Source organism: Pristiophorus japonicus, chromosome 24 (assembly GCF_044704955.1).
Source record: "Pristiophorus japonicus isolate sPriJap1 chromosome 24, sPriJap1.hap1, whole genome shotgun sequence".
Lineage (NCBI taxonomy): Eukaryota > Metazoa > Chordata > Chondrichthyes > Pristiophoridae > Pristiophorus > Pristiophorus japonicus.
Genome location: NC_092000.1, coordinates 18859338 through 18882604, shown reverse-complemented (window position 1 = coordinate 18882604; position 23267 = coordinate 18859338). Strand labels below are relative to the sequence as shown.

Sequence of the window (23267 nt, the reverse complement as noted above, 5' to 3'; positions counted from 1 at the left end):
ATAATCTTGGCCTTTATTGCAAAGGGGATGGAGTACAAAAGCAAGGAAGTCTTGCTACAGTTATACAGGGTATTGGTGAGGCCACACCTGGAATACTGCGTGCAGTTTTAGTTTCCATATTTACGAAAGGATATACTTGCTTTGGAGGCAGTTCAGAGAAGGTTCACTCGGTTGATTCTGGAGATGAGGCAGTTGACTTATGAAGAAAGGTTGAGGAGGTTGGGCCTCTACTCATTGGAATTCAGAAGAATGAGAGGTGATCTTATCGAGGGGGCTGGACAAGGGGGATGCAGAGAGGATGTTTCCACTGATGGGGGAGACTAGAACTAGAGGGCATGATCTTAGAATAAGGGGCCGCCCATTTAAATCTGAGATGAGAAGTAATTTCTTCTCTCAGAGGGTTGTAAATCTGTGGAATTCGCTGCCTCAGAGAGCTGTGGAAGCTGGGTCATTGAATAAATTTAAGACAGAAACAGACAGTTTCTTAAACGATAAGGGGATAAAGAATTATGGGGAGCGGGCAAGGAAGTGGAGCTGAGTCCATGATCAGATCAGTCATGATCGTATTAAATGGCAGAGCAGGCTCAAGGGGCCGTATGGCCTACTTCTGCTCCTATTTCTTATGTAATGTGGGAAACGCAACAGCCAATTTGCACACTGCAAGCTCTCACAAATAGCAATATGATAATGACCAGATAATCTGTTGGATGAGGGACAAATATTGGCCAGGATACTGGGGAGAACTCCCCCGCTCTTCTTCGAAATAGTGCTATGTGATATTTAAAGTCCACTGGAGAGGGCAGACATCTCAACCAAAAGATAGCAGCTCTGACAGTGCAGCACTCCCTCAGCACTGCACTGGGAGTGTCAGCCTAGATTTATGTGCTCAAGTTCCTGAAGTGAGATTTGAACCCACAACCTTCTGACCCAGAAGCAAGTGTGCCACCCCCTGAGACACAATTGACACAATTGACACAATACCTGCAACAGCTTCAAAAAGTTCCCAGGAAGTGAGCTGGGCTGATCTCAGAACTGATTAACTACGTTGTAAACATTCTCAGACTATGCCCAGTGACCCAATTGGAATGAACGCCCAACCTCCTTGCTCAATGTACCTCAACTCCAATTGGAGGGTGCATTCTGAGTCTCTTTTCTTTTAGAAAAAAAAAAAGGCTGAGGGGTGATCTAATAGAGGTCTTTAAAATTGTGAAAGGTTTTGATAGAGTGGATACAGAGAGAGTGTTTCCACTTTTGCGGAAGACCAGAACTAGGGGTCATCAATATAAAATAATCCCCAAGAAATCCAATAGTGAATTCAGGAGAAACTTCTTTACCTAGAGCGTGGTGAGAATGTGGAACTTGCAACCACAGGAGTGGTTGAAGCGAATAGTATCGATGCATTTAAGGAGAGGCTGGACAAGGGTGGGAGAGAGTAATCACTTTAATCGGGACCAGGGCATCAAAGGTGATATTGAGGTGGGATTGAGCAGATCGGTGGCTGAAGAAATGTTATTGTTAAAAGAGGGCCAAAGGTTGGACAGTTTTGAGTTGATAAGTGCAGTTGTAATAGAGTTTGGAGAGATTTTTTTTCCCGGGGCGGATGCAGAAGGAAGTGGGTTTGGATTGGGGAAGGGGGAATGTGGGTCGACAGTGATACAAGGAAATGGTCAGAGATGGCTTTATCTTTAATTGATACGATTGGAATAGAAAGGCCACGAGAGATTGCAAAGTCAAGGGGGTGGCCGTGGATATGGGTGGAGGAATTTACATGGAGGGAGAAGGGAATAGAGGGTTATGCTGATGGATTTAGATGAGGAAAGACGGGAGGAGGATCGAGTGGAGCATAAACGCCGGCATGGACTGGTTGGGCCGAATGGCCTGTTTCTGTGCCATATATCCTGTGTAATTCACTGATCTGAGGGGAGCCCCTTTGTAAAGGAAGATTATTATACGACGTTCCGTTGTAATTGAATGGAACATATTTAGAAGGGCGTTGGTCACCCCGAGACCCTCTCACCTTATTGCTGGTTCTGTTAATTCCGATCAGGAAGAGTAGCTCAGCCAGGAACAGTGTGATGCACAGGTTGATATGGATGGTGGTGTTGTGGCTGGCAACTTGGGTGCACAACAGGAAGGTGGCGATAGCGAGTCCCAAGCACACCAGCGACGTGATGATGCCGACAAACGTTATCACTTTGAGGGGTTGATCCACATCATCCTGCCGTCAGCACATGGATACAAACGACAACCAATTGAAGCGAATTTAATCAAAACAAAACTTTGCTTTCTACCCCTCCTCTCCAGAGGACAATGGCTCCTTGCTCCAGTGCTCATTAATGTCAGCCGTGGCTCAATGGGCAGCCCACTTGCCTTTGAGTCAGAAGGTTGTGAGTTCAAGTCACACTCCAGTGACTGAAGCACATAAATCTAGGCTGACACTCCCAGTGCAGTGCTGAGGGAGTGCTGCACTGTCGGAGGTGCTGTGTTTCGGATGGGATGTTAATCCGAGGCCCTGGCTGCCCTCTTACGTGGGCATAAAAGATCCCATGGCACTATTTCGAAGAGCAAAGGAGTTGTCTCCAGTATCCTGGCCAATATTTATCCTTCACTCAACATAACAAAACAACAGATTATCTGGTCATTATCACATTGCTGTTTGTGGGACCTTGCTGTGCACAAATTGGCTGCCATGTTTCCCCCATTACAACAGTGACTACACTTCAAAAAGTACTTCATTGGCTGCAAAGAGCTTTGAGACATCCGGTGGCGCTATATAAATGCAAGTCTTTCTTTTTTTGACAGATCCATGGGCGCTCACACTTCATTGAAATGGCTGTGCTTCATACAGTGAGCCCAAACAGTGACTCCCCCTCACGTCCTTCCCCTCCTCCCCGCTCCTCCAGTGCAGCAAGATCTTCGACAAGCCCATCGCAGCCAACACCTACCTCACACCCTCACGGACCAGCAAAGGCCACCGGTAACATCGAACCGACAGCACGGAAACACGACATTGGCTCAACTGGCCTTTTTCTAAAATTCATTCACAAGATGTGGGCATTGCTGGCAAGGCCGGCATTTATTGCCCTGTCCCTAGTTTCCTTCGAGAAGGTGGTGGTGAGCCGCCTTCTGGAACCGCTGCAGTCCGTGTGGTGAAGGCACTCCCACAATGCTGATAGGGAAAGAGTACTTTTGGAGTGCAGTCATTGTTGTAATGTGGGAAACGTGGCAGCCAATTTGCGCTCAGCAAGCTCCCACACACAGCAATGTGATAATGACCAGGTTATCTGTTTTTAGTGATGGTAGTTGAGGGATAAATATTGGCCGGGACACCGGGGAGAACTCCCCTGCTCATCTCGGACATAGTGCCTGAGAGAGCAGATGGGGCCTCGGTTTAATGTCTCATCCTAAAGACGGCACCTCCGACAGTGCAGCACTCCCTCAGACTTTTTGTGCTCAAGTCTCTGGAGTGGGACTCCAACCCACAACCCTCCGACTCAGAGGCGAGTGCGCTGCCCACTGAGCCTGCGAAACGACACTCAGGCAACAGCCACAGCTTTCAGCGGAGGAGAGAAGAATGAGTAAAAGAAAATGATTCACAGTATCTACAGAAATTGGTTTTTTCGGAATTATTGGGGGCAATTTCAACCGAAACACGCCCATCGGGATACTGACCAGATCGGGTGAAACGCTGCTCTTTAACCCCCCCCCCCCACCACACTGAAGTCAACGGAGTAATACAGGAACACAGAAACAGGAGTAGGCCACTCAGCCCCTCGAGCCTGGCTCCGCCATTCAGTGAGATGATGGCTAACCTGCGACCTAACTCCATATACCCCGCCTTTGTCCCGTATCGCTTAATCCTTTTAGTTAGCAAAAATCTATCAATCTCTGATTTAAAATGAACAATTGATCGAGCAGCAATTGCCATTAGCGGAAGAGAGTTCCAAACTTCTACCACCCTTTAGTGTGTAGAAGTGTTTCCTAATTTCACTCCCATAGGTCTGGCTCTAATTTTTAGACTGTGCCCGGGGGGCAGGGGGTGTACACTCCACCCGATCCCATGGGATCCCCGACGCACGGCTTAGGTTGAATTTGCCCCGGTTGTTTTTGGAGAGCGAAGTTGTTCAATCACTGTTACCTCAAAAGTTGCCAAGAGAATGGCAAAACTGGACAAGTGGTGGCAGCCACAGACGGTGTGCGTTTTGTTGGACTTGATCACGTCACATCCCTCGGGGGACCAGTAACTTGCACCGCTTGTGCGGCTCCAATAAACACACACGGGACGCCCATCAGCGATCGGAACCTGTCGAAGATATGAGTTAGCAACAACAATAGCCCGCATTTATATAGCACCTTCAACACAGTCAAACCTCCCCAGGTGCTTCACCAGAATGTTAGCAAAAAGAATTTGACACCGAGCCACATAGGGAGATATTAGCGCAGGTGACCTAAAGCTTGGTCAAAGAGATAGGTTTTAAGGAGCGTCTTACACAGGATATACAGCACGGAAACAGGTCATTTGGCCCAACCAGTCCATGCCGGCGTTTATGCTCAACTCGAGCCTCCTCCCGTCTTTCCTCATCTAAATCTATCAGCATAAACCCTCTATTCCCTTCTCCCCCATACGCTTGTCCAGCCTCCCCTTAAATACATCGATACTATTCGCCTCAACCACTCCCTGTGGCAGCGAGTTCCACATTCTCACCACTCTCTGGGTAGAGAAGTTTCTTCTGAATTCCCGATTGGATTTCTTGGTGACTATCTTATATTGATGGCCTCTAGTTATGCTCTTCCCCACAAGTGGAAACATTCTCTCTGTATCCACTCTATCAAAACCTTTTGGAGTTTTAAAGACCTCTATTAGGTCACCCCTCAGTCTTCTGTTTTCAGGAGAAAAGAGACCCAGCCTGTTCATCCTTTCCTGATATGTATAGCCTCCCCTTTCTGGTATCATCTTTGTAAATCTGCTCTGTACCCTCTCCAGTGCCTCTATATCCTTTTTATAATATGGCGACCAGAACTTAAAAGAGGAGAGAGAGTTTGAGAGGTTTAGGGAGGGAATTCCAGAGCTCAGCAGCTGAAAGTACGGCCGGCAATGAGAATCAGGGATGCGTAAGAGGCCAGAATTGGAGGAACACAGAGGTCTTGGAGGATTGTGGGGCTGGAGGGGGTTACAGAGATAGGGAGGGGTGTAGGGGCTGGAGGGGGTTACAGTAATAATTGGGAATCATGGCCATGGAGGGATTTGAAAACAAGGATGGAAATTCTAACATTGAAGTGTTGGCGGACTGGGAGCCAATGGAGATGAGGGAGCACAGGGGGTGATGGGTGAGCGGGACTTGGTGCGAATTAAGGCACGGGCAGCCAAGCTTTGGATAAGCTCATTTACCATTGGGGTGCTCCCTACTCTGCTCTTCAATCATTATTTTTCTCCCCATCGACACGACAGTGGGATTTTTTTTTCGGAGTGCGGGTCCTGACCGAGAAAACAAACCTTTTTATGTTTCAGGGTGAGATTGATTCTCTCGCTGAGCTCATGGTTCTTCCAGTTTCCGATTGTGGCCGAAACTATTCCTGAGGTCAGCTGATACGGCCTTGCACTTTTGTTCTCAATGAAATCCCCGTTCTGAAGGAAATCCATTTTGTTGTACGAGATGAATGCAACAACAGCACGTCCTGCTCAGACATCGGGCACAAAATAAAGGACATTTTAGCCAATCCCTGGTCCACAATGCACTGGCGGTTTGCAAACGCCTACCGATGACTCACATATACCAACTTGTGGCTCACCCTCGCCTCTGGGGCAGAAGGTTGTGGGTTCAAGTCGCACTCCAGGGACTTGAGCACAGGCTGACTCACCCAGTGCAGTGCTGAGGGAGCGCCGCACTGTCGGAGGTGCCGTCTTTTGGACAAGATGTTAAACCGAGGCCCCGTCTGCCCTCTCGAGTGGATGTAAAAGATCCCATGGCACTATTTCGAAGAAGAGCAGGGGAATTCCCCCCCAGAGTCCTGGACAATGTTTATCCCCGGAATGATTATCTGCATGAGCTTCTGCGCATGCGTGCTGTTACCGAGACCGCACATGCGCTGTACCCCACCGCTCTACGGGACATGCTTTCCTCGGCTCCGCACAGAGAGCATCACCTGATCCATGCCGGCAGGGGGGAGCAGAGAGCAGGGAGGGGGAAAAGATGGAGGGGGGGAGGGGGAGAGAGGGGATCGGATAGGGAGAGAGAGAGAGGAGTGGGGGAGAGAAGGGGGAGAGAGGGGATCGGATAGGGAGAGAGACAGAGGAGGGGGGGAGGGAGGGGGGAGAGAGGGGATCGGATAGGGAGAGAGAGAGAGGAGGGTGAGAGAGAGGGGGGAGAGAGAGGGAATTCGAGGGGGAGAGAGAGAGAGAGAGAGAGGGGGCGAGTGAGAGGGAATTGGAGGGGGAGAGAGAGAGAGGGAAAGAGGAGGAGGAGTGAGAGGGGATTGGAAGGGGAAATAGAGAGAGAGAGGGGGGAGTGAGAAGAATCGGAGGGGGAGAGAGAAAGATAGAGGAAGGGGAAAGAGGGGCTTTCGGAGGGGGAGAGAGAGGAGGTGGAGAGAGGGGGATCAGAGAGGGAGAGGGAATTGGTGGGGGGGGCGGAAAGTGTGGTAATTGGAGGGGGGAGAGTGGGAATCAGAGGTGGAAGATTGGGAATCGGAGGGGGGAGAGAGGGGGTCGAGGGCAGGAGGGTGAGGAGGCGAGCGATGGAGAGAGGGAATAGGAGGGGGGAGAGAGAAAGGAGGGGGGGAGAGAGAGATGACGGGAGAGAGAGGAGGGAGTAGCGAGAGAGGGAATTGGAGGTGCAAGAAAGAGAGAGTGGGAGAGGAGGGGGAGAGAGAAAGGATCGGATAGAGGAGAGAGAGAGGGGGAATCAGAGCGAGAGAGAGAGAGAGAGAGAGGAGAGGGGAGAGAGAGGAAGAGGGAAAGAGGGATGGTGGAGAGAGAAGGGGAGAGAGGATCGGAGGGGAGAGGAGGTCCGGAACTCGGAGTGGGGTAAATAGCACGGAGAGCATGGTGGGAATGAAGGCAGAATGTGATTCAGGTCTAAAGGTGTTGGGGGTGGGCTGAGACTGAGAATGAGATCCAGATGGTAAGACGGACCACGTTCTCCCAACCCCACCCCCCCTTTACACGCACACCACGTTCTCTCTCGCCTCCCCCTACACCTGGTTAATTTCTCAGAATGCTCAGTGCGTGTGTGGCAAGTGACATATTCGGACTGCATGATACCAGGAAGTCATGACTGTCACTATTCACCTCATACCCAGTAAACCTGTTAACAATCCGTGACCCACACACAATGCCCCATTATTGGAGGGGTGGGGCGATGGTCAGAAGCTTGTTGCTCGGAAGTCATGAACCTGGGGTGGGGTCAGGAACTTGGGTGGTGGGGTTGGAAATTGTCTGGGGGGGTGGGCAGCGGGAGAACGTTTTAACCCATGAGGGAGATCCCTGTCTGTTCCAAGTGAGCTCTGTCCTGTCTGGAGTCGGCAGTCAGAATGGCTCGAATTACACTTTGCAAAGTCACTGATTCCGTCGGCAGCGCGGTTCTAATTACACATTCCAGAAAACTGTTGGGTGTGTCTTCTCTTCCAAGGGGACCAATCAGCAATCAGGACGTCATCCAAGGGGACCAATCAGAACTCTGGTGTTGCAAATAAACACAACCATTTAGCCTCAAACAACATCACGAAAACAGATTATCCGGCCATTACCATGTTGCTGCTTGTGGGAAGTTGCTGTGTGCAAATTGGCTGCCGTGTTTCCTACATTACAACAATAATTATGTTGTACTTTACTAACTGTAAAGCGCTTTGGGACTTCCTGAGGTTGCAATATAAATATTTTTCTTTCACTTTCAATGCAAAGGACTCCCGTTATTCACATTAATTCTGGCAAAGTTGTGAAGCTGCACTGTCTTTGAGGCCAGCAAAACAAGAAGAGAGGTATTGAAGAGAAGCCCCAAGAATGAACCGAAACTCTACCTCCCGGTTGACTCTCTGTCACGGTTCTCAAATAAGCATCCATCGTGTTATCCTTTGCGCGGAGGGTTATTCTGTCCGGTGCACTTGAACGCAACTGCAGTCCGATTGTTTGAATGACTCGAACATCCAGATCTAGAATTTAAATGAGAAGCCCATCGATTATGTCAGTTATAAATGTGGTGAAGTTCCTCCATCTGTTTCTGTTGGGAAAATACCTTATTAACGGTGCGTTTCGTGTGGCATGGCTCATGGGATGTTGGTGCCAGTTTTGTAATAAGAACATAAGAATTAGGAGCAGGAGTAGGCCATTCGGCCCCTCGAGCCTGCTCCACCATTCAATAAGATCATGGCTGATTATCAACCTCAATTCCATTTTCCCGCCTGATCCCCGTATCACTTAATTCCCCGAGAGTCCAAAAATCTTGCCGCTCTCCATCTTGAATATAATCAAAGACCGAGCTCGCACAACCCTCTGGGGTAGAGAATGCCAAAGATTCACTACCCTCTGAGTGAAGAAATTTCTCCTCATCTCAGTCCTAAATGGCCAACCCCTTATCCTGAGACTGTGACCCCTGGCTCTAGACTCCCCAGCCAGGGGGAAACATCCTCCCTGCATCTCCCCTGTCAAGCCCTGTAAGAATTGTGTGCGTTTCAATGAGATCAACTCTCATTCTTCTAAACTCTGGACAATATAGGCCTAGTCTACTCAATCTCTCCTCATAGGACAATTCCCCCCTAATGACAGAAATGTTATATCAGGCAGTGCTGCTGCTCCCGGATTTACATCCCAGTAAGTATCTTTAAACAAATGATCTTGCTGGTTATGGCCTGTCGTGGTCCCTGTCAGGAACGCCTGTCAGACCCACATGGTGCTGGCCTGCCAATGTAAGGCATATTGTCCCTTAGTTCAATATGCCAAGTGCCTACCGCCTGTTTCAGGCATGGGCCCTGGACGCCTATATTTTTCCTTTACCAATATGGCGGATGCCGCACTTCTGGCTCGTAATGAATGTGTGCTTCAATGCCCGTCCTATTGGAGGTTCAGGCCCCCATTTAGCGGCCGAAAAATGGGCATGCCGCCATCGAATTTCCACGCCATGGTTCCACCCAAGCACCAGATTAATCCATTGGGCAATATATGTTATCACACTCGTATTCCCACATTATCTTTGTACAAATACTATGAGCAACACCAGAGTTATTCAGCTACCAATACATTACAAACAGTATGTTAGTGCACATCAGATGGGGGTCAATAGATCTAAAATATCTCACACTGTTTTCGAAATGATGTTTCACCTTGCTGTTTATTGAGAAGATTAAAGTGTCTTTAATAGTTATAGTAAGACAAGATGCTCCTAAATATGGCAGATCCGTTTTGGGGTGCCCTGCTCCCTCAAAACTATTGGTCTACACAGATCCGCGCCTTCATTCATGGCTCATTTGTCATGGGATGTCACAGCGACTTGCCAAGGCTTCTTCGACAGCATCTCCCAAACAGCATCTACTGCCTAGAAGGACAAGGGCAGCTGGTGCATGGGAGCACCACCAACTCGACGTTCCCCTCCAAGTCACACACCACCCTGACTTGGAAATATATCGGCCGTTACTTCATCGTCGCTGGGTCAAAATTCTGTAACTCCATCCCGAACAGCACTGTGGGAGCACCTTCACTGCACGGACTGCAGCGGTTCAAGAAGGCGGCTCACCACCACCTTCTCACGGGGCAATTAGGGATGGGCAATAAATGCCGGCCTTGCCAGCGACGCCCACATCCCAGGAATGAATAGAAGAAAAAAACCCCATTGGGATGCAGTGTTGTTCCCTCTGAAACTGCCTGGTCTCGTGACCCAGCAAAGGGACATGATTAGGAGACGGGCCCTCCATATTATCCAGAGCCCAAAACAAAGGGCCCCCTCTCCACAACTTCCCCTCCGCAGCCCGATTGAAATCAGGAGGTCACTGTGCGAGGAAGCGCATGCGTCGGCTCTGCTGCCCCAGCCAATGGGGCAGTGCGTTGCTGCGTGACCCGGATTGGACCTCAAGCAAGGCACAGACTGGGTGAGCAGCGAGTAACACTGGCCGAATTTACAGAAAACAAAGGCATTTCTGTAATGCCTGTCACATTCTCAGGACGGCTCGCTGCAGTCCGTGTGGTGAAGGTGCTCCCACAGTGCCGTTAGGGAGGGAGTTCTGGGATTTTGACCCAGCGACGATGAAGGAATGGGCGATATACTTCCAAGTCAGGATGGTGTGTAACTTGGAGGGGAACGTGGAGGTGGTGGTGTTCCCATGCGCCTGCTGCCCTTGTCCTTCTAGGCGGTAGATGCTGTTTGGGAGGTTCTGTCGAAGAAGCGATTTGCTGCCAATGAAGTACTTTTTAGAGTGCTGTCACTGTTGTAATGTAGGAAATGCGGCAGCCAATTGGCATCCAGCAAGCTCCCAGAAACAGCAACGAGCTAATGTCCACTATTTTAGTGATGTTGCTTCAGGGATAAATATTGGCCAGGGGCCCAGGGAGAAGCTTCTTCAAAATTTTACATCCACCTGAGAAGGCAGTGTGACATAATGATTTTGATCTGGGGAAATAAAAATCTGAAAGCAAATAAGTGTTCGTATTAGAACCGTGTGTAAAGGTTTTCTATGTTAAAAGGAGCTGTAAAATTATTCACTATGTATAGACCATACCTAAATTTTTGGTTGATATGGTCGTTGTTCCTTTTCCAAATGAGGCTTGTGCAGCAGCTAACGTGGAATGTTCCATGATCTCTAAGTAGATCGAGGTTGACTGTAGTTGCTCTTCCTTCTCCAATCTAGAAGGATCAACAAATGTGTTTCCAAATAACGTAACCTCCTGTGGATGAGACATGTTTATTGGTTTCGATTGGTGCTTCCTCACCCCGCCTCCACTCGTGAAAACACTGGCGCAAAGTTACCCTATGTAAACTAGAGGTGATCCAAAACTCGGCTGCCCGTGTCCTAACTCGCACCAAGTCCCGCTCATCCATCACCCCTGTGCTCGCTGACCGACATTGGCTCCCGGTTAAGCAATGCCTCGATTTCAAAATTCTCATCCTTGTTTGCAAATCCCTCCAGGGCCTCGCCCCTCCCTATCTCTGTAGTCTCCTCCAGCCCCACAACCCCCCGAGATCTCTGCGCTCCTCTAATTCTGCCCTCTTGAGCATCCCTGATTATAATCGCTCAACCATCGGGTGGCCGTGCCTTCAGCTGCCTAGGCCCCAAGCTATGGAACTCCCTCCCTAAACCTCTCCGCCTCTCTACCTCTCTTTCCTTCTTCAAGACGCTCCTTAAAACCTACCTCTTTGACCAGGTCACCTGCGCTAATTTCTACTTATGAGACTCGGTAATTTTTTTCTCATAATACTCCTGTGAAGCGCCTTGGAACGTTTCACTACATCAAAGGCGCTATATAAATGCAAGTTGTTGTTGCTGTGTCGGGTAAGCGGTTTAAGTATCTCCTGAGGTTAGTTCATTTTGAACCAGTGTCCTCTACTTCTGTTCTCACTGTCCAAGTTAAATATCAGTCATCAATATCACTACACTACCTATCAACATATCCTTCTATTCCTTTCTCTCTCATATGTTTATCCAGCTTAAATGTATCTATGCTATTCACTGTGGTAGAGAGTTCCACATTCTCACCACTGTCTGGGAAAATAAGTTTCTCCTGAAGTCCCTGTTGGATTTATAAGTGACTATCCTATATTTATGGCCTCTAGTTTTGGTCTCTCGCTCAAGTGCAAACATCGCCCATATGTTTATCCGATCAAACATAATTTGGAAGACCTCAGGTCAACTCTCAGTCTTCTCATTTCGAGGGAAAAGAACCCCAGCCTGTTCCTGATGGGTATAACCTCTCAGTTCTGGTATCATCCTCGTAAATCTTTTTTGTGCCTCTATATCCTTTTCGGAACATGGATGGTGTAAGAATATTTCTAATATTACGATAATATGATGTGCTTCTTAGCACATTCAACACACCTGATGACACGCTCACATATCCTCTGTACTAATATCTCCACACCAATCAGTCGTTGATCATTCTTGTTGTTGTTCACTGAGACAGTCGACATGGCAAGAAATACTTTCGCTGTGCTAACGACCTACCACCAGTTGATCTGGCTGTGACTTACACCACGAGATTCAACTACCATCTCATCATAGGCAGTCCCTTGAAGCAAGGATGACTTGCTTCTACGCCAAAAAGGGATGAGCTCACATGTGTTTTGATGAGGACCTAATATTCCAGGTCCCGAACTACATTCTGAAGGGTGGAAGATGCCTGTGCGTGGATTTTTTTGTGCGCACATATCGCAGTGTGGGCTGACCCGTGCTGCCCCTGGGCCCTCGCCTCTTCTGGGCCCCAAACTCAAGTGCAACACCTCCCTTAGCACTCCACCCCACACTCAGGGCCCAGCTGCCCAATTTTGCTGACTGAGGCGCAATTTTTTTCAACTATCATCTAACTGCTATGTGTCAGCCAGTGGCTCAGTTGAGCCAGAATGTCGTGGGTTCAAGTCCCACTCCAGAGACTTGAGCACAAAAAAAATCTAGGCTGACACTCCTGGTGCAGTGCCGAGGGAGCGCTGCACTGTCGGAGGTGCCGCCATTACGATGAGACATTAAACCGAGGCCCCGTCTGCTCTCTCAGGTGGACGTAAAAGATCCCAAGGCAATATTGTGAAGAGGAGCAGAGCAGTTCTCCTCGGTGTCTTGGCCAATATTTATCCCTCAGACAACATCACTAAACCAGATTATCTGGTCATTGTCACAATGCTGCTTGTGGGAGCTTGCTGTGCACAAATTGGCTGCCGCATTTCCTACATTACGACAGTGACTACACTTCAAAAAAAGTACTTAATTGGCTGTAAAGTGCTTTGGGACGTCCGGTGGACGTGAAAGGCACTATAAAAATGTAAGTCTTTCTTTGTTTCCTCAGAAACTGCAGCAACATTAATTGGATCTTTACGCGAGGCATTGATGTCTTCCCCCTAGGCTGAAATAATGCTCCTGCCCATATTGGAACACACCACCCGAAGCAAGACATGGTGCCAAGTTTATTGGTTGGTTTAAATCAATATTAAGATTACAGCACTTTGGAAACTTACGTCAAAAGTAACAGGTTTTACTCTATTCATGCTTGGCCCAGCTGTCACGCATAGCTTCTGCGCAAATGCAAGAGTTGATGTGATGAGAGAACAAAATTCATCTTCTTTCGCCTTCATGAGAAAGAAAACGGAAGAGATACATAAACAAAAATGGCATCAATCACAGTTCAGATTACAGCAAACTTAACATCCCCCAGTGTGATGGCTCAGGGGGGCAGCACCCTGCCCTCTGGGTCCGAAGGTTGTGGGTTCAAATCCCACTCCAGAGACTTGAGCATCAAAATCAAAGGCTGTTGGAGGAGCTGCCTTTCGGATGAGACATTAATCTGAGCCCCTGTTTTCCCTCCCAGGTAGTCATAAAAGATCCCATGGCAACTATTTTGAAGAAGAGCAGGGGAGTTCTCCCCAGTGTCCTGGCCAATGTCGATCCCTCAACCAACATCATTGAATAAATTCAGGTGATCCACTCAGATTTACCAGGAAACTAATTGGAATTCCAAAATGGGATCAATTGGGCTTCTTCATCCAAAGCTTCACCACATTTTGTGCCACGCTCTCAGATAGTGAAGCAGGCAAGAGTGTGGAGACTTCATTACATGAATGGACATCTCAGAGTACATTTTCATCCTCACTAAACTCAATGGAACGGACATCAGCCTGGTTCCTGAGAGGATAGCGCAGATGAAAACGTGGCTTGAGCAGTGGTGCAGCAGGGAGGGATTCAAATTCCTGGGGCATTGGGACCGGTTCTGGGGGAGGTGGGACCAGTACAAACCGGATGGTCTGCACCTGGGCAGGACCGGAACCAATGTCCTAGGGGGAGTGTTTGCTAGTGCTGTTGGGGAGGATTTAAACTAATATGGCAGGGGGATGGGAACCAATGCAGGGAGACAGAGGGAAACAAAAAGGAGGCAAAAGCAAAAGACAGAAAGGAGATGAGGAAAAGTGGAGGGCGGAGAAACCCAAGGCAAAGAACAAAAAGGGCCACTGTACAGCAAAATTCTAAAAGGACAAAGGGTGTTAAAAAAACAAGCCTGAAGGCTTTGTGTCTTAATGCAAGGAGTATCCGCAATAAGGTGGATGAATTAATTGTGCAAATAGATGTTAATAAATATGATGTGATTGGGATTACGGAGACGTGGCTCCAGGATGATCAGGGCTGGGAACTCAACATTCAGGGGTATTCAACATTCAGGAAGGATAGAATAAAAGAAAAAGGAGGTGGGGTAGCATTGTTGGTTAAAGAGGAGATTAATGCAATAGTTAGGAAAGACATTAGCTTGGATGATGTGGAATCTATATGGGTAGAGCTGCAGAACACCAAAGGGCAAAAAACGTTAGTAGGAGTTGTGTACAGACCTCCAAACAGTAATAGGGATGTTGGGGAGGGCATCAAACAGGAAATTAGGGGTGCATGCAATAAAGGTGTAGCAGTTATAATGGGTGACTTTAATATGCACATAGATTGGGCTAGCCAAACTGGAAGCAATACGGTGGAGGAGGATTTCCTGGAGTGCATAAGGGATGGTTTTCTAGACCAATATGTCGAGGAACCAACTAGGGGAGAGGCCATCTTAGACTGGGTGTTGTGTAATGAGAGAGGATTAATTAGCAATCTCATTGTGCGAGGCCCCTTGGGGAAGAGTGACCATAATATGGTGGAATTCTGCATTAGGATGGAGAATGAAACAGTAAATTCAGAGACCATGGTCCAGAACTTAAAGAAGGGTAACTTTGAAGGTATGAGGCGTGAATTGGCTAGGATAGATTGGCGAATGATACTTAGGGGGTTGACTGTGGATGGGCAATGGCAGACATTTAGAGACCGCATGGATGAATTACAACAATTGTACATTCCTGTCTGGCGTAAAAATAAAAAAGGGAAGGTGGCTCAACCGTGGCTATCTAGGGAAATCAGGGATAGTATTAAAGCCAAGGAAGTGGCATACAAATTGGCCAGAAATAGCAGCGAACCTGGGGACTGGGAGAAATTTAGAACTCAGCAGAGGAGGACAAATGGTTTGATTAGGGCAGGGAAAATGGAGTACGAGAAGAAGCTTGCAGGGAACATTAAGGTGGATTGCAAAAGTTTCTATAGGTATGTAAAGAGAAAAAGGTTAGTAAAGACAAACGTAGGTCCCCTGCAGTCAGAATCAGGGGAAGTCATAACGGGGAACAAAGAAATGGCAGACCAATTGAACAAGGACTTTGCTTCGGTATTCACTAAGGAGGATACAAACAACCTTCCGGATATAAAAGGGGTCAGAGGGTCTAGTAAGGAGGGGGAACTGAAGGAAATCTTTATTAGTCGGGAAATTGTGTTGGGGAAATTGATGGGATTGAAGGCCGATAAATCCCCAGGGCCTGATGGACTGCATCCCAGCGTACTTAAGGAGGTGGCCTTGGAAATAGCGGATGCATTGACAGTCATTTTCCAACATTCCATTGACTCTGGATCAGTTCCTATCGAGTGGAGGGTAGCCAATGTAACCCCACTTTTTAAAAAAGGAGGGAGAGAGAAAACAGGGAATTATAGACCGGTCAGCCTGACATCAGTAGTGGGTAAAATGATGGAATCAATTATTAAGGATGTCATAGCAGTGCATCTGGAAAATGGTGACATGATAGGTCCAAGTCAGCATGGATTTGTGAAAGGGAATTTTTTGAGGATGTTTCCAGTAAAGTGGACAAAGGAGAACCAGTTGATGTGGTATATTTGGACTTTCAGAAGGCTTTCGACAAGGTCCCACACAAGAGATTAATGTGCAAAGTTAAAGCACATGGGATTGGGGGTAGTGTACTGACGTGGATTGAGAACTGGTTGTCAGACAGGAAGCAAAGAGTAGGAGTAAATGGGTACTTTTCAGAATGGCAGGCAGTGACTAGTGGGGTGCCGCAAGGTTCTGTGCTGGGGCCCCAGCTGTTTACATTGTACATTAATGATTTAGACGAGGGGATTAAATGCAGTATCTCCAAATTTGCGGATGACACTAAGTTGGGTGGCAGTGTGAGCTGCGAGGAGGATGCTATTAGGCTGCAGAGTGACTTGGATAGGTTAGGTGAGTGGGCAAATGCATGGCAGATGAAGTATAATGTGGATAAATGTGAGGTTATCCACTTTGGTGATAAAAACAGAGAGACAGACTATTATCTGAATGGTGACAGATTAGGAAAAGGGAAGGTGCAACGAGACCTGGGTGTCATGGTACATCAGTCATTGAAGGTTAGCATGCAGGTACAGCAGGCGGTTAAGAAAGCAAATGGCATGTTGGCCTTCATAGCGAGGGGATTTGAATACAGGGGCAGGGAGGTGTTGCTACAGTTGTACAGTGCCTTGGTGAGACCACACCTGGAGTATTGTGTACAATTTTGGTCTCCTAACTTGAGGAAGGACATTCTTGCTATTGAGGGAGTGCAGCGAAGATTCACCAGACTGATTCCCGGGATGGCGGGACTGACCTATCAAGAAAGACTGGATCAACTGGGCTTGTATTCACTGGAGTTCAGAAGAATGAGAGGGGACCTCATAGAAACGTTTAAAATTCTGACGGGTTTAGACAGGTTAGATGCAGGAAGAATGTTCCCAATGTTGGGGAAGTCCAGAACCAGGGGTCACAGTCTGAGGATAAGGGGTAAGCCATTTAGGACCGAGATGAGGAGAAACTTCTTCACCCAGAGAGTGGTGAACCTGTGGAATTCTCTACCACAGAAAGTAGTTGAGGCCAATTCACTAAATATATTCAAAAGGGAGTTAGATGAAGTCCTTACTACTCGGGGGATCAAGGGTTATGGTGAGAAAGCAGGAAGGGGGTACTGAAGTTTCATGTTCAGCCATGAACTCATTGAATGGCGGTGCAGGCTAGAAGGGCTGAATGGCCTGCTCCTGCACCTATTTTCTATGTTTCTATGTTTCTATGTCCCATCAGATTACTGTCCGGGGGGTAATGGTGACCCCTCTAAACTTCCGACAGGGTATTGGTGAGGCCGCACCTGGAGTACTGCGCACAGTTTTGGTCTCCGTATTTAAGGAAGGATATACTTGCATTGGAGGCAGGTCAGAGAAGGTTCATGAGGTTGATTCCTGAGATGAAGGGGTTGACTTATGAAGAAAGGTTGAGTAGGTTGGGCCTATACACACTGGAGTTTAGAAGAATGAGAAGGGATCTTATTGAAACAAACAAGATGTGCCAGTGGATGTGGTGTATTTGGATTTCCTGAAGACATTCGATAAGGCATAAGAGGTTACTGCACAAAATAAAAGCTCACGGGGTTGGGGGTAATATATTTATATGGATAGAGGATTGGCTAGCTAATAAAACAGAGTCAGGATAAATGGGTAATTTTCTGATTGGCAAACAGTGACTAGTGGGGTGTCGCAGGGATCGGTGCTGGGTCCTCAACTATTTACAATCTATATTAATGACTTGGATGAAGGGACCGAGTGTAATGTAGCCAAGTTTGCTGATGATACAAAGATGGGTGGGAAAGCAAATTGTGAGGAGGACACAAATAATCTGCAAAGGGACATAGGCAGGCTAAGTGAGTGGGCAAAACATTTGGCAGATGGAGTATAATGTGGGAAAATGTGAGGTTATCCACTTTGGCAGAAATAATAGAAAAGCAAATTATAATTTAAAAGGAGAAAAATTGCAAAGTGCTGCAGTACAGAGGGACCTGGGGGTCCTTGTGTATGAAACACAAAAAGTTAGTATGCAGGTACAGCAAGTAATCAGGAAGGCAAATTGAATGTTGGTCTTTATTGCAAGGGGGATAGAGTATGAAAGCAGAGAAGTCCTGCTACAACTGTACAGGGTATTGGTGAGGCCACACCTAGAGCACAGCGTATAGTTTTGGTTTCCATATTTAAGGAAGGATATACTTGCATTGGAGGCTGTTCAGAGAAGGTTCACTAGGTTGATTCTGGAGATGAGGGGGTTAACTTATGAAGATAGGTTGAGTAGGTTGGGCCTATACACATTGGAGTTCAGAAGAATGAGAGGTGATCTTATTGAAACATTTAAGATAATGAGGGGGCTCGACAAGGTGGATGTAGAAAGGATATTTCCACTCATAGGGGAAACTAAAACTAGGGGACATAGTCTCAGAATAAGGGGCCGCCCATGTAAAACTGAGATGAGGAGAAATTTCTTCTCTCAGAGGGTCGTGAATCTATGGAATTCTCTGTCCCAGAGAGCTGTGGAGACTGGGTCACTGAATATATTTAAGGCGGAGATAGAGAGATTTTTGAATGATAGGGGAGTCAAGGGTTATGGGGAGCTGAGGCCAAGATCAGATCAGCCATGATCTTATTGAATGGCGGAGCAGGCTCGAGGGGCCAAATGGCCTGCTCCTGCTCCTATTTCTTATGTTCCAAGGCCACCGGTCACCCTCTGGTACGTTACATAAGAACATAAGAAATTATTACTAGCGCTGGAAATTTTGGGTCGATTTGGACAACGATGCAAAGTCTGGCCCACTAAGAGCTTCATGAACTGATTTCCCATGTGGTAGGATGGAGCAGTTTCAAAGCTACACATCCTTCCGACAAACTTACATGAATAAATCTTAAAGTACCTGCTGTGATCCATTGAGAAGGTGGGTCAGACAACGTTCGATGATGGACTGGTCCTTTAAGATGTCGGACAGACATTTTACGTAGGGACCTGCGAATGGCACGATGGCAAATTAGGAGCGTGCGCACCTCAACTGCGGTACAGTATTTAGGACAATATTAAAGAAGCGTTCGTGCGAGCTATAAATGATTATATCATGAAATATCAAAATATTCTGCGGGTTTTTAATGCTACAATATTGTGAGGTAGAGAGGCTGGAGTTTTATGATTCGATATTCCTTGATTTCAGCTCCCCCTTCCCACACTCCCAAGCTGAGATCTGGGAGTTTCCTGGTTTGCATGTCTCATTCTGTCGCTGCCTAAACTAGCTAGGCCGCTGAAGGACCTCCCTCCTTGTCCCGATTCGCGCTTCCTAAAATATGAAGGGAATTTGCAACTGTGATCCTGAGACGATAGAAGCTCAGAAGAAGGAAGTTTGCATTAAGCTCCAAGAAATTTGGGTGCGGCCATCTTTGAGAGCAAAGGGGTGGTGGGGATGGGAGGGTGAGTGGGGGGGTGCATGGTGGGCAGTGGTGGTGATCAGGGCAGGGCAGAGGGAGCAGCGATTGTAGAGGCCCACTCTCCGTACCGCTGGGTTTGAGAGGAACACACCGGCTCCACATTCTGATAAGCACTGCACCGTGGCAAACATGTTTTGGGGGTGTGCGGCCCCTTTAAGGGGCTGCGCGGATCATTCCCGCTTTGCCATTGGCCCAAAATCGCCCCCCACCCCCCTCCCCCCGCTGCGCGGGACTGGTAGGGACCTGCGTAGCCACACCGCTGAACGGGAACATTACCGGTAAGTATATTGTAAACCCTGGCTTGGTTGGCCGCGGTCTACGGTGCTGCCTTTAAGGACGGCCTGTTAGGCCGCACGCAGACCTGGCTTTCCTGAGTGCAGCTGCCTCAGGGGAAACCAATTTTGCAGTGGCTGCCTCACGTGGGCATTCGGCCTCTTACTTGCATTTGCAAAAGACCCAACGCCTGTTTCAGCTGTGAGCACCGCACACCAACTTTTCGACCTTTATCAATATGGTGGACAAGGTACTTCCAGCTTGTAATGAGCAAGCACTTCCTGCCCGCCATTTTGGGGGCTTAGTAGGTCGTGTAACGCCCAAAAAGCGAGTGCTGCTCGGAAGAATTTCCAGGCGAGGAACTGAAACCAGAAGAATCTTTGCACTCATAGAAACATAGAAATTTACAGCATAGACGGAGACCATTTTGACAAAGAGCCGCACGGCCCTCGGTCAGCAGCCCTGAAGGTTATATATAAACCCATGAACAATGAACAATGGCGGAAAGGCAAAGAGCACTCAGCCCAACCAGTCCGCCCCACATAAATGCGACAACCCCTTACACTGAAACATTCTACACTCAAAGCCCAACCGGAGCCATGTGCTCTCCTGGGAGAGGCAAAAACCAGATAAAAACCCGGGCCAATTTAGGGGAGAAAATCTGGGAAAATTCCTCTCCGACCCATCCAGGCGATCGAAACTAGTCCAGGAGATCACCCTGGCCGTATTCGTTTCCCTGCAGTACTTGCCATTATACCATGTGCCGGCCAACAAGAGGTCATCCAGTCTAATCCCAATTACCAGCTCTAGGTCCGTAACCCTGCAGGTTGCTGTACTTTAAGTGCCCATCCAACCATCTCTTAAAAATGGTGAGGGTTTCTGCATCCACCACTCTTCCAGACAGCGAGTTCCAGATCCCCACAACCCTCTGTGTAAAGAAGCTCCCCCCACCAACCCCACCCCCTCAAATCCTCTCTGAACCTTCCACCATCTTAAAACTATGCCCCGCTCAAGGGAGTTGCAATATAAATGACCAGGATATGACATTGAAGAGGACAGTGGCGGTATGCGTGAGACAATTGGATGCTTTTTTGGGAGAGAAGAGGAGTTGATGATGTAACGTGGAGGTGGAGTGCACTACAAAAATGGATGGATCTGGGGATCAATTCCTGGCTCCTGAAAATTCTTTCAATCTCAGCTGTGGCTCAAGGGGGAGAACTCCTTGCCATGGAGTCAGGAGGTTGTGGGTTCAAGTCCCGCTGTAGTGAATCAAGCACATAAATCCAGGCTGACACTCCCAGTGCAGTGCTGCACTGTCGGAGGTGCCGTCTTTTGGATGAGACCTTAAACCGAGGCCCTAAATGTCCTCTCAGGTGGACATAAACGAAACCATGGCACTACTTCGGTGTCCTGGCCCAATATTCATCCCTCAATCAACAACACTAAAAAAAACAGATTATCCGCTCATTATCACATTGCTGTCTGTGGGGGCTTGCTGTGCGCAAATTGGCTGCCGCGTTTCCTACATTACAACAGTGACTACATTCTAAAAAGTACTTCATTGGCTGTAAAGCTCTGTGGGACGTCTGGTGGCTGTGAAAGGCGCTATAGAAATGCAAGTCTTTCGTTCTCAGGCATATTGGCGTTAATCTTGGTTACAATTTCCATCAATTAATATTGAACGACGTGAATCTTTGGATGTTCTTACTCAGAGTTAATTTGTTAACTATTGTTGGCTCAAAATTACAAATGAAGGCCCCATTTCTGTTGTGGCAAACACTGTGAGGATCGCAGGGGGCTAGAAGACACTCATCAATATCTGCAACAGAGAAAAGACAAGAACACCATTACTTCATGGAAACAAAAGCGGATTACTGTGGATGCTGGAATCTGAAATAAAAGCAGAAAATACTGGAAATCTCAGCGGGTCAGGCAGCATCTGTGGAGAGAGAAACAGAGTTAGTGTTTCAGGCCGATGACCCTTCGTCAGAACTGGAAAAAGTTAGAGACGCAACAGATTTTTACAGTGTAGGGGCAGGTGTGATATCTTCACAGAGCACAAGCACACACAGCTTCCAACATGGCAGGCAGCTCTCTCGGAAGCCTCCGGAAATCTGCCTGGTTCTGTTTATTATTCACCCTGCACTTGCAGTACACAATAAGTCCACATCCACAGTGTGGCGCTACAAACATTACAGCAGGGAAAGGGGGGAGGGGAGGAACGAGCATAAGGGAAGGTCTGGATAGCGTGAAAGGCAGGAGAGATTAGAGAGACAAAAGGGATGATGGTGTGAGGCCAAAGGAGATGGCAATGGAACAAGTTAAGAAACAAAAGATGAGTTTAGATAGGGTGTAAATGGGAACAGCAGAATCATCAACAGCGGCCATGGGAAAGAGAAAAAAACAACGACTTGTATTTATATAGAAACATAGAAACATGGGGTACTGAAGTTGCATGTTCAGCCATGAACTCATTGAATGGCGGTGCAGGTTAGAAGGGCCGAATGGCCTACTCCTGCACCTATTTTCTATGTTTCTATGTTTCTATGTTTCTATGTTTCTATGTATTTATATAGCGCCTTTAACGTAGTGAAATGTCCCAAGGCGCTTCACAGGACTATTTTGCGATAAAAATTTGACACTAAGTCACGTAAGGAGAAATTAGGGCAGGTGACCAAAAACTTGATCAAAGAGGTAGGTTTTAAGGAGCATCTTAAAGGAAGAAAGAGAGGTGGAGAGGCGGAGAGGTTTAGGCAGGGAGTTCCAGAGCTTGGGGCCCAGGCAACAGAAGGCACGGCCACCGATGGTTGAGCGATTATTATCAGGGATGCTCAAGAGGTCAGAATTAGAGAAGCGCAGACATCTTGGAGGGGGCGGGGCGGGGGGTGGGGAGGTTGTGGGGCTGGAGGAGATTACAGAGATAGGGAGGGGCGAGACCATAGAGGAATTTTGAAAATAAGGATGAGGATTTTGAAATCGAGGCGTTGCTTAACCGGAATTCAATGTAGGGTGAGCGGGACTTGGTGCAAGTTAGGACACGGGCAGCTGAGTTTTGGATCACCTTGAGTTTACGTAGGGTAGAATGTGGGAGGCCAGCCAGGAATGCATTGGGATGGTCAAGTCTAGAGGTAACAAAGGCCTGGATGAGGGCTTCAGCAGAACATGAGCTGAGGCAAGGGTGGAGTTGGGCGATGTTACGGAGGTGGAAATAGGCGGTCTTAGTTATGCCGCGGGTATGTGGTCTAAAGCTCATTTCAGGGTCAAATATGACACAGAGGTTGTGAACAGTCTGGTTCAGCCTCAGGAGTTGGAGAGAGGGTCGGAGTCAATGGCCGGGGAACGGAGTTTGTGGTGAGGACCGAAGACAATAGCTTTGGTCTTCCCAACATTCAATTGGAGAAAATTTAACAGAAGCAGAAAGAACTTGAAGTTACGTGATGTCTTTCACTCCCTCGGGATGCCCCAAAGCCCTTCAATGCGAACTCATCATCATCAGAGGCAGTCCCTCGGAATCGAGGAGGACTTGCTTCCACTCTAAGAATGAGTCCTTAGGTGGCTGAACAGTTCAATACGAGAACCACGGTCTCTGTCACAGGTGGGGCAGACAGTTGTTGAGGGTAAGGGTGGGTGGGACTGGTTTGCCGCACGCTCCTTCCGCTACCTGCGCTTGATTTCTGCATGCTCTCGGCGATGAGACTCGAGGTGCTCAGCGCCCT

At 47.8% G+C, this 23267-nt stretch overlaps 1 protein-coding gene across 2 annotated transcripts in view; it reads right to left on the bottom strand.

Annotated features, from left to right (window-relative positions):
* LOC139237977 (adhesion G protein-coupled receptor E1-like) overlaps positions 1–23267 on the bottom strand; it is an 81525-nt gene that overhangs the window by 36928 nt on the left and 21330 nt on the right. For both annotated transcript variants that reach the window (XM_070867340.1, XM_070867339.1), the window contains exons 6-13: positions 21260–21370; positions 18720–18808; positions 13146–13256; positions 10705–10870; positions 8017–8148; positions 5495–5676; positions 4139–4303; positions 2018–2218 (exon numbers count right to left, since the gene is read on the bottom strand). In XM_070867340.1, the coding sequence (XP_070723441.1) occupies positions 2018–2218; positions 4139–4303; positions 5495–5676; positions 8017–8148; positions 10705–10870; positions 13146–13256; positions 18720–18808; positions 21260–21370 (1157 nt within the window). The remainder of the gene's footprint in view (positions 1–2017; positions 2219–4138; positions 4304–5494; positions 5677–8016; positions 8149–10704; positions 10871–13145; positions 13257–18719; positions 18809–21259; positions 21371–23267) is intronic.